General features: G+C 38.3%; 1 protein-coding gene across 1 annotated transcript; it reads right to left on the bottom strand.

The window, feature by feature from the left end:
* Positions 1-2984: 2984 nt before the first annotated feature.
* LOC310865851 (uncharacterized protein) lies at positions 2985-12023 on the bottom strand (the record flags this gene model as incomplete). The annotated part of the gene is given in 3 exon segments (XM_083775060.1): positions 2985-4643; positions 10394-10853; positions 10855-12023. Coding segments are annotated over 3 exon segments (3288 nt in total).
* Between the last annotated feature and the right edge of the window lie 509 nt (positions 12024-12532).

The raw sequence follows: 12532 nt of genomic DNA on the forward strand, positions 1-12532 counted from the left end.
ATTAATTAACTCTTTTTCTTGTACATTCTCGTAAATCAAATCCCCAAAGATCATTAATATTAGATTTACAATTAACAGTTCTATAGTAATTGCATTAAAGTGCAAGACTGACAATAATACATTAGTATTCCTGATAATTATTCATGCTCTTTAATTTAAAAACAATGTCAAACTGGAAGGCAATAAAATAAAACATACAATCAAGTCTTTGTACTAACAAAGAAAATATTTCAACAGTCAGATATAGAATAGGAGCGACAGTAATCAATGGCTTGATTTGAACTGGCAGGTGAATCTGTAAATTAACCTTCCATAATTATACACCTTTATTGTCTTAAATGAAAACCTTTTAGTGAAGCTGAGGTTTAGTCTAATCTGTGTGATTGACAGGAGAGATTATCAGAGGAGCAGAGTTTATACCACCATATTTCAAATGGTGGTATAAATGAGGTGAAGAACAAACAGTTGCTGTTCCACAGCCTTTCTGACTTACGTTTGCTCTTGGACGCACACAGGTTGGAGGGTTGCAGGAGGTGGTAGAAGGTGGAGGTTTATGTTTGGGAGACAGGCAGCAGTGGTTTGGTGATCTGGGCTTTGGGAAATGAGTGCAGCTAGGCCACTTATATAGCCTCCCACACCTGTGCGTGGCCAGGGAACAACCTGCCATTCAATCAGGCCTGATTGGATTGATGAGCCTCTCCATGAGCCTTTTGACACTGGGTCTGAAGAAAGGATACAGTCTCTCAGTGAAGGAGCAGCCAGTGAAAGAGTAGAGGTGAACTCTGGACTCCACATCATAAAAGGAGACCAGACCCTCCTCATAATCCACAAACACTCCCACTTTTTGGAGGGGGAGGAGAGGAGGGTCAGCAGCAGCCATGCACAACTCAATACAAAGTTTGTATTGAGTTGTGCTTGAACTGTACTGTAATTCTGCAAACTGTTAATAAATACTTCAATCAATCAATCAAGCTATAAGTACAAAGGTCTTCAAAAAAGGCATCAAAATATACTCACAGACACTGTAGCCTACCAGCAAACCCTATAGCTGCAGAATGTCTATTGGATTGTAATTATTAATGCATTGATATTTTGTTATGTGCTTGTGCTATATAATATGTATGTGCTGCACTGCAGCACATACATACTGTATGGAATCACTATGTAAAGCAAAAGTCCTCGAAAGTACGGTAAAATTCCACCTGTTTAAGTTAACATTTGTACGCTCAGTTACATAATTATGTAATATTACGTTGCAGTAGATTATTACATTATGATCTATTGCACTAAAAAGGCCTGTTGTCTTCAATTTACTTTATACAACATTATGTCATCAAGTTGACTTGATGATGAAAAGCAATATGGATGTATTTTTGTTTTTGTAAAGTTGTCAATTTGTGTCAATGTAGGACATTGTTTATTAGGCCTACTGATGCAATAACGTGATTCGTGAAAATCAAGTTATTGCAATAGATTTGAAGGCCTTTTGATAAGGCTCTAGTAGTGAATGAATACATTATTTTCTTTCTTTCTTTTTTGGTCACGAAATGTTACATTTATTAGGACAGGAGATTGTGTCAACTTTTGTAGGCCCATTATATCAATCTAGGCATATTACTGTTAAACATATCTGTGTGTCCTGAACCATGAGAATGAACAGGAGAAATTATGTACAACAATTCAACTTATTTCATGTTCAACAGAAGAGAAAAGGTTTTCAGCTGAGAAAGACATTTCTTTATTTACCAGACATGAAGCAGAATGCACAATGTCAAAGAGTGGCCACCAGGGGTCAGATAATACTGTCTATCAGTGCCTAAAGCCCATGGAGGACGTTCCAACATTTACATAACTTTACTGAATATCTAAATCTTGTTCATATCAATACACTATTAAAAAAATGTCTTCCTCAAAAACTTCTTCAAACTAACAATTGTATGTTTGTTAGGCACAATAAAAATAAAATACATGGGGGACTAAATTAATTTAGCTTCTATATGCCACCAAAAATGTGGAACGCCCTACCAACAGTCATCAAGACATGCACATTTTGTAAACAAGTGTAATGCTTTATGGTGTCGTCCACTCACAGTTAAAAGTCTTTGTATTGAGTTGTAGGCCTACTTGAAATGTACTGTAATTCTGCAAACTGTTAATAAATATTTCAATCAATCAAAATTGTTTACTATGATGTGTGATCATTGTTACTGTACATGTGCAGATAAAAATCACACCTGTGTGAAGTGAGGGGCACTCTTATCGTACATCGAGTACAAAATGAGTGAAATTCAATTGGTGCACAGACTGCTATACAATATAGGCTACATTATTACAATGGCTCATGTATTTTTTCATTTTATCTTTAATTGACAACACATCCACATAAACAATTATTAACATCATTACATATTTTTAATTAACAATTCTGTAGTAATTGCTTTAATGTACAAGACTAACAATGAAACATTGCATTTCCTGATTAAGAATTAATTCACATTAACATTTTGTGGCATCTTTGGTCTCGGGGGGGAGGGGTGGGTGGGATTGTTTGTTTTTGTGTTCCTTGCTTTTGCTGTTATGTGTTGTTTTATATGTGTTTTGTTTTCTTTAAGTCATTCCTGTTAACGTGTATTATTGTGATTTGTCTTAAAATAAAAAACATTTGATAACAAAAAAAAAGAATTAATTCACATTAATGAAAATATTGGGTTTACCTTAAACTTGAACGCAATCACATGAAACAAACTAAGTAATTGTACGAAGAAAGGAATATAGATACATTTTAAACTAAATATTTTGATACTCAATTTATCATATTCATCTCTGGCTGTACTTCAGACAATCATGTAAAAATCATGTCTGTTTATGCAGTAGAATGTGAACAACTCTTAAATGGCATGATTTGAACCAACAGTTGACTAAAACGGTGAATCAACCGTCCATATACATTTTAAAACTAACCTGTTCATGTTAAAGTGAGATTTTTAATCAGTGTGACTGACAGGAGAGATGATCAGAGGAGCTGAGTTTTTACCATCATAATTCAAACTGGGACTGAAGTATGGATAGAGTCTCTCAGTGAAGGAGCAGCCAGTGAAAGAGTAGAGGTGAACTCTGGACTCTACATCATAAAAGGAGACCAGACCCTCCTCATAATCCACAAACACTCCCACTTTCTGGAGCTTCTCTCTTACAGGGAGGAGGACAGGAGGGCCAGCAGCAGCTATGTACTCATTTCCATTCTTCAACAATATAGACCAATAACCGTTGTTGGGGTTCAGTATGATTGGTCCCTTCCTGTTGATGGACTCTCTGGCCACTCCTAAATCCCACCATGTCTTCCCTTTAACCTGAACCTCATAGTAAAACCTTCCTGAGGAGAAGCTTTGTTTTCCTAAGACACAGACAATAGGGGAGAATCTCTCTTTGTTGTCTGGGAGATTCTTCTTCACGTCTCCATGACTCACTTGTTTTCCATCCTCAGACAGGATGAGTTCGTTGTGTGCTGTATCAGGGTCCAGAGTTACATCCACAGCATATTGCTGGACCCTCCTCAGCTCAGCATCACGCAGCTCCTTCTCTATCTCTTGACTGAGTGTCTTCTCCAGCTGAGCCACAGCTGTCTTCACTGTCCCCAGGTGTGGAGACTGATGGATGTTGACCTTTGTCCAGTCCTTGGTGGGTCTCCACCCAGTGTTGATGGATGTGAAGTTCTGGAGGAGGTGGAGGTGGTCTTCAGTGAGTGAGAGCTGCTTCAGCTCAGAGCTTCTCTTCTTTAACTCAGAGATTTCCTGTTGCAGATCTTTAATGAAGCCTTCAGCCTGTTTCTCTGTTGTTTTCTGCTTCGCTTCAATCCCACCAATGAGCTCAGCCTGGCTTCTCTCAATACAGCTGATCAGAGCAGTGAAGATCTGCACACTGCCTGCTATCTCTCTGTCTGCATCTTTCTGGCTGAGATCTACTGAGTGTTTGACCTCCTGGATCTTCACTTGTCTCTCCTGGATCATCTGCTGAACTTCAGCCTCTGTCTCTCCCAGCTCAGCCTTCTTTCCTTCATATGCCTCTTTCATAGACACAATCTGATGTAACTTGTGGTCTAACTGAGTGCAGAACTGACAAACACAGGTGTGGTCGGTCTTACAGAACATCTCCAGAGGTCTGTCATGTTTCTTACACATATAGTCTTCCAGGTTCTTCACAGGGTCGATTAGTGTGTGTCGTTTTAATCCTAAGACTCTGTGATGAGGCTCCAGGTGAGTCTCACAGTAGGAGGTCAGACACATCAGGCAGGACTTCACGGCCTTGAGCTTGTTCTCAGTACAGATGTCACAGGAGACGTCATCTGGTTCAGCAGGTTCTGGGGTTGTGGTTGAAGTTTTCTTCAGCTGCTTTGACTTCCTGAACTGATCAGCCATCTCGGAGAGGACTTTATTAACGGAGAACGCTGGTCTCTTGTAGAAGGTTTCTTTGCATAGCGGACACTGACACACATCCTTAGTGTCCCAGTAACGTGTGATGCAGGCGTTGCAGTAGTTGTGTCCACATGGAGTGGTGATTGGATCAGTGAACACATCCAGACAGATAGAACACAGTAACTGCTCTTCAGACAGGAGGCTGCTGCCGGCACACGCCATCTCTACACGCTGGAAATAAAAAGTGAAAGAAATGTAGTTCTTGAATGAAACAGTTCAATGGTTATAATAACTCGATCTGATGTTTCTTTTGGAACAGTTGTTGACAGTCAGGTACATATTTACACATAGGCAGACAGGCACATGCCTGTGTGATGATAGGCATGTGCCTATGATAGTACATTTACTTAACTACATTTACTCAAGTACTGTACCTTGCTGTACTTTACATGAGTAATTCTACTTTAGTAGAGTAATTCTACTTTACTACTACACTACGGATCAAAATATTATACTTTTACTTCATTATTTGTAGATTTATCATTACAAAACATACATTAAGCATACATTAAGCCCTATATATATTTTGTCCATTTGAAAATAGATAATCTACTTGCTCACAATAGTTTGCGATGCAACACATTGTGAGTTTGTATATCTGCTATTTTCAAAAGATCTTTTTAAATACTTGAAATTCTCTATACATGAGTTTTGGTAGGCCTACTTTAAGTATAGATTTTGATGCCAATACTTTTGTACTTTTATTCAAGTAAATTTTGTGTACAAGACTTTCTACATGGTAGTATTGATACTCTTACAATTTACAATGTAGGCATTTAGCAGACACTCTTAATCCACAGAGATTTACATTAAGCAAGAACAAGAGCATGGCAATACATCACATATGTAAAAAAAAGTAGTTCATGAATCATACATAAGCTAAGAACGTAACAGTGGAATATCTATGAAACTATATGCATGTATAGGCCTACTTTATAGTGCTGTCTTTATGAGTCTACATAAAATGCTATCTTAAGTTACATAAATTGGGCCTTTGCATATGCCTGGGTCTGAAGAGGTGGGTTTTCACTTTTCAGACTACGGCGGAAGATTGGAAGAACCCTGCTCTCACGGGCGGGGTTACTCTTTGGTTACATTATTGAAACCTGTGATTTATACTGAGGATATCAAAGAATAGTATAAGATCATGTATGGATATATACATTCTCTGTCAATTAATGATATTGTAGCTGTCCCAGCAATGGGCATTTTGTAATATTCTATTTTATTGCTTACCTTTCTGAAAATGTATAATATGTGAACATTATATGTATGTTTATTTGGGTACATATTGTATTTGCATGCTGTGTGTGGTGCCTGGTCTTTCATTACTGTTCATTATGACCTAGAAGGGCATGCAGGAGCAGAGCCCTGTGATTAGAGTGAGGCAGCATTGATTGCACCCGTGTGAGCTGAACTCAGAACAAGCTGAGTTTCAGTGGTGCAAGGAGCTCTTCCCACGTCTAAAAAGTGTCCTTAAATAAAGAATATAAGAGAAGATAACGTAATCTGCAGAAGGCGCACACGGTATGTTACATTGTTGTTTTCTTTGTTTGTAAACAGTGTTGTAATTCTGTCGTTTAATTGTTTGTGTACATCTCATTGTGTTTGTTTATATATAATACGGACATCATGATTGACTGACAACAAGGACATTCATATTTCATGTTTCATTGTGTTTAAAAGGATATCGTTATGTTTTGTGTTGCAGTTTTTCATGTTGTCTTGGGGAAATAAACAACCTTTGAGATATCAGTTGGAGCGTTTGTTATTCTGCTGGATAGGAGCGGATATATATATATATATATATATTGTATTAAGTCATATAGTTTGTTGTACTCACCTGTCTAAGTATTTCTGTGAAAGATCCGTCTGAAGGTGTGGTAGAGAGTGCAGTGAGCTGTCTGCCACCCAGCTTCTGTCAGCGCTGTACTTTCAGTTTAGATTTACTGAGAAACTTCCTTGTTGCAGTTAAAGGGACACTTCACCCTTTTTGCAAAAATAATATACGTTAATGACGTTTAGCAGATTTAGAACACTTTCCTGGGGGATAGATCCTTTATGTGTGCAATATGTGGTTTTAGGTATTTTAGATTTGAGCAGTGAGCAGATCCACTCTGCTCTCCACTCAAGACTTTGACTGTACTATCATGATAGAACTCCATGCGTGATAATTGTTACTGTAAATGTGCACATCAAAATCACACCCGTGTGAAGTGAGGGGCGCTCTTATCATAGTACATCATCATGACATAAAATAGACACTATGCCTATTTGCTTTTTGCTATTTTGTCAATGGGAATGTATTGTTTGTGTGGAAAAAATACACTCTAAAGTGTAGAAATAACAACATGGACACATAATTGGTTCCAGTTGTAAAGTTTTATGAATGGATTAATTAACTCTAAGCATTTTCTTGTACATTCTCGTAAATCAAATCCCCAAAGATCATTAATATTAGATTTACAATTAACAGTTCTATAGTAATTGCATTAAAGTGCAAGACTGACAATAATACATTAGTATTCCTGATAAACATTATTCATGCTCTTTAATTTAAAAACAATGTCAAACTGGAAGGCAATAAAATAAAACACACAATCAAGTCTTTGTACCAACAAAGAAATTAAGAAAATATTTCAACAGTCAGATATAGAATAGGAGCGACAGTAATCAATGGCTTGATTTGAACTGGCAGGTGAATCTGTAAATTAACCTTCCATAATTATACACCTTTATTGTCTTAAATGAAAACCTTTTAGTGAAGCTGAGGTTTAGTCTAATCTGTGTGATTGACAGGAGAGATTATCAGAGGAGCAGAGTTTATACCACCATATTTCAAATGGTGGTATAAATGAGGTGAAGAACAAACAGTTGCTGTTCCACAGCCTTTCTGACTTACGTTTGCTCTTGGACGCACACAGGTTGGAGGGTTGCAGGAGGTGGTAGAAGGTGGAGCTTTATGTTTGGGAGACAGGCAGCAGTGGTTTGGTGATCTGGGCTTTGGGAAATGAGTGCAGCTAGGCCACTTATATAGCCTCCCACACCTGTGCGTGGCCAGGGAACAACCTGCCATTCAATCAGGCCTGATTGGATTGATGAGCCTCTCCATGAGCCTTTTGACACTGGGACTGAAGAAAGGATACAGTTTCTCAGTGAAGGAGCAGCCAGTGAAAGAGTAGAGATGAACTCTGGACTCCACATCATAAAAGGAGACCCTCCTCATAATCCACAAACACTCCCACTTTCTGGAGCTCCTCTCTTACAGGGAGGAGGACAGGAGGGTCAGCAGCAGCCATGCACAACTCAATACAAAGTTTGTATTGAGTTGTGCTTGAACTGTACTGTAATTCTGCAAACTGTTAATAAATACTTCAATCAATCAATCAAGCTATAAGTACAAAGGTCTTCAAAAAAGGCATCAAAATATACTCACAGACACTGTAGCCTACCAGCAAACCCTATAGCTGCAGAATGTCTATTGGATTGTAATTATTAATGCATTGATATTTTGTTATGTGCTTGTGCTATATAATATGTATGTGCTGCACTGCAGCACATACATACTGTATGGAATCACTATGTAAAGCAAAAGTCCTCGAAAGTACGGTAAAATTCCACCTGTTTAAGTTAACATTTGTACGCTCAGTTACATAATTATGTAATATTACGTTGCAGTAGATTATTACATTATGATCTATTGCACTAAAAAAAAGGCCTGTTGTCTTCAATTTACTTTATACAACATTATGTCATCAAGTTGACTTGATGATGAAAAGCAATATGGATGTATTTTTGTTTTTGTAAAGTTGTCAATTTGTGTCAATGTAGGACATTGTTTATTAGGCCTACTGATGCAATACCGTGATTCGTGAAAATCAAGTTATTGCAATAGATTTGAAGGCCTTTTGATAAGGCTCTAGTGAATGAATACATTATTTTCTTTCTTTCTTTTTTGGTAACGAAATGTTACATTTATTAGGAAAGGAGATTGTGTCAACCTTTGTAGGCCCATTATATCTAGGCATATTACTGTTAAACATATCTGTGTGTCCTGAACCATGAGAATGAACAGGAGAAATTATGTACAACAATTCAACTTATTTCATGTTCAACAGAAGAGAAAAGGTTTTCAGCTGAGAAAGACATTTCTTTATTTACCAGACATGAAGCAGAATGCACAATGTCAAAGAGTGGCCACCAGGGGTCAGATAATACTGTCTATCAGTGCCTAAAGCCCATGGAGGACGTTCCAACATTTACATAACTTTACTGAATATCTAAATCTTCTTCATATCAATACACTATTAAAAAAATTGCTTCCTCAAAAACTTCTTCAAACTAACAATTGTATGTTTGTTAGGCACAATAAAAATAAAACAATACATGGGGGACTAAATTAATTTCGCTTCTATATGCCACCAAAATGTGGAACGCCCTACCAACAGTCATCAAGACATGTGAATCCCTTGACTCCTTCAAAACTGCACTAAAAAGGGCACCTACGGACGGCTGCAATTTGAAACTGGCCCCCGTAAAATCTGAATCCCCCCCCCACCCCTTTTCCCCCTCACTGTATGTGTTTCTTTTCCCCTTTTACCTCCTCTATGATGATTTCCCGTTTTGACTATATAGTTGTGTATATTCACACGTCTCTTAATGTTTTGATGAATTGAAAATGGTGGGCCCTATTGTAAACAAGTGTAATGCTTTATGGTGTCGTCCACTCACAGTTAACAGTTTTTGTATTTGGTTGTACTTGAAATGTACTGTAATTCTGCAAACTGTTAAATATTTCAATCAATCAATCAAAATTGTGTACTATGATAGAACTCCATGTGTGATCATTGTTACTGTACATGTGCAGATAAAAATCACACCTGTGTGAAGTGAGGGGCACTCTTATCATCGTACATCATCCTGACGTAAAATACACATTATGCATATTTGCTCATACTATGACGTAAAATTCTCCATTCATTGTCAATGGGAATTTAATGTTTGTGTGGACATAATGGACACTAAGCCAATTTGCTCAGACACATGATGTAAATTGTCCATTCAGTGTCAATGGGAATTTGTGTAGGACGAAAATACCGATTTGCTCAGAGACATAGATTCTCAGTTTGTTGTCAATGGGAATTTAATGTTTGTAAATCTACACCAATAGCTGATTATAGGAGGGACTAGCACCCCTAAAAATACTAGGGTAAGCATATCGGCCAACTACAAAATGAGTGAAATTCAATTGGTGCACAGACTGCTATACAATATAGGCTACATTATTACAATGGCTCATGTATTTTTTAATTTTATCTTTAATTGATAACACATCCACATAAATTATTAACATCAACATCATTAGATATTTTTAATTAACAATTCTGTAGTAATTGCTTTAATGTACAAGACTAACAATGAAACATTGCATTTCCTGATTAAGAATTAATTCACATTAACATTTTGTGGCTTCTTTGGTCTCGGGGGGGGGGGGGGGGGGAGGGGTGGGTGGGATTGTTTGTTTTTGTGTTCCTTGCTTTTGCTGTTATGTGTTTTATTTTTCTTTAAGTCATTCATGTTGTTAACGTGTATTATTGTGATTTGTCTTAAAATAAAAAAACATTTGATAACAAAAACGAAAATATTGGGTTTACCTTAAACTTGAACGCAATCACATGAAAAAAACTAAGTCATTGTACGAAGAAAGGAATATAGATGTCTCACAGACAGAATACATTTTAAACTAAATATTTTGATACTCAATTTATCATATTCATCTCTGGCTGTACTTCAGACAATCATGTAAAAATCATGTCTATTTATGCAGTAGAATGTGAATGTAAAACAGTTGACTAAAACGGTGAATCAACCGTCCATATACATTTTAAAACTAACCTGTTCATGTTAAACTGAGATTTTTAATCAGTGTGACTGACAGGAGAGATGATCAGAGGAGCTGAGTTTTTACCATCATAATTCAAACAGGGATTGAAGAATGGATAGAGTCTCTCAGTGAAGGAGCAGCCAGTGAAAGAGTAGAGGTGAACTCTGGACTCCACATCATAAAAGGAGACCAGACCCTCCTCATAATCCACAAACACTCCCACTTTCTGGAGCTCCTCTCTCACAGGGAGGACAGCAGGGTGAGCATTAGACTTATTTCCATCACTCAACAATATAGACCAGTAACCGTTGTTGGGGCTCAGTGTGATTTGTACCTTCCTGTTGATGGACTCTCTGGCCACTCCTAAAAACCACTCAGTCTTCCCTTTAACCTGAACCTCATAGTAAAACCTTCCTGAGGAGAAGCTTTGTTTTCCTAAGACAGAGACATATGAAGAGAATCTCTTTTTGTTGTCTGGGAGATTCTTCTTCACGTCTCAAACTCACTTGTTTTCCATCCTCAGACAGGATGAGTTGGCAGTGTGCTGTATCAGGGTCCAGAGTTACATCCACAGCATATTTCTGGATCCTCCTCAGCTCAGCCTCACACATCATCTTCTCCATCTCTTGACTGAGTGTCTTCTCCAGCTGAGCCACAGCTGTCTTCACTGTCCCCAGGTGTGGAGACTGATGGACGTTGACCTTTGTCCAGTCCTTGGTGGGTCTCCACCCAGTGTTGATGGATGTGAAGTTCTGGAGGAGGTGGAGGTGGTCTTCAGTGAGTGAGAGCTGCTTCAGCTCAGAGCTTCTCTTCTTTAACTCAGAGATTTCCTGTTGCAGATCTTTAATGAAGCCTTCAGCCTGTTTCTCTGTTGTTTTCTGCTTCTCTTCAATCCCACCAATGAGCTCAGCCTGGCCTCTCTCAATACAGCTGATCAGAGCAGTGAAGATCTGCACACTGCCTGCTATCTCTCTGTCTGCATCTTTCTTACTGAGATCTACTGAGTGTTGGACCTCCTGGACCTTCAGTTGTCTCTCCTGGATCATCTGCTGAACTTCAGACTCTGTCTCTCCGAGCTCCACCTTTTTCCCTTCATATGCCTCTTTCATAGACTCAATCTGATGTAACTTGTGCTCTAACTGAGTGCAGAACTGACAAACACACGTGTGGTCGGTCTTACAGAACATCTCCAGAGGTCTGTCATGTTTCTTACACATATAGTCCTCCAGGTTCTTCACGGGGTCGATTAGTGTGTGTCGTTTTAATGCTGGGACTGTGCGATGACGCTCCAGGTGAGTCTCACAGTAGGAGGTCAGACACATCAGGCAGGACTTCACGGCCTTGAGCTTGTTCTCAGTACAGACGTCACAGGAGACGTCATCTGGTTCAGCAGGTTCTGGGGTTGTGGTTTTCTTCAGCTGCTTTGACTTCCTGAACTGATCAGCCATCTCAGAGAATACTTTATTAACAGAGAACGCTGGTCTCTTGTAGAAGGTTTCTTTGCATAGCGGACACTGACACACATCCTTAGTGTCCCAGTAACGTGTGATGCAGGCGTTGCAGTAGTTGTGTCCACATGGAGTGGTGATTGGATCAGTGAACACATCCAGACAGATAGAACACAGGAACTGCTCTTCAGACAGGAGGCTGCTGCCGGCACACGCCATCTCTACACGCTGGAAATAAAAAGTGAAAGAAATGTAGTTCTTGAATGAAACGGTTCAATGGTTATAATAACTGGATCTGATGTTTCTTTTGGAACAGTTGTTGACAGTCAGGTACATATTTACACATAGGCAGACAGGCACATGCCTGTGTGATGATAGGCATGTGCCTATGATAGTACATTTACTTAACTACATTTACTCAAGTACTGTACCTTGCTGTACTTTACTTGAGTATTTCCAATTTTAAATACTTTTAATTCTACTCCACTCCATCTCGGATCCAAATATTATACCTTTACTTAATTATTTGTAGATTTATCATTACAAAACATACATTAAGCATACATTACATGCATTAAGCCCTATATATATTTTGTCCATTTGAAAATAGATGATCTACTAGCTCACAATAGTTTGCGATGCGACACATTGTGTGTTTGTATATCTGCTATTTTCAAAAGATCTTTTTAAATACTTGAAATTCTGTATAAATAAGTTTTGGTAGGCCT

This window comes from Protomyctophum parallelum (assembly GCF_964188405.1).
Source record: "Protomyctophum parallelum genome assembly, chromosome: 10".
Classification (NCBI taxonomy): Eukaryota; Metazoa; Chordata; class Actinopteri; order Myctophiformes; family Myctophidae; genus Protomyctophum; species Protomyctophum parallelum.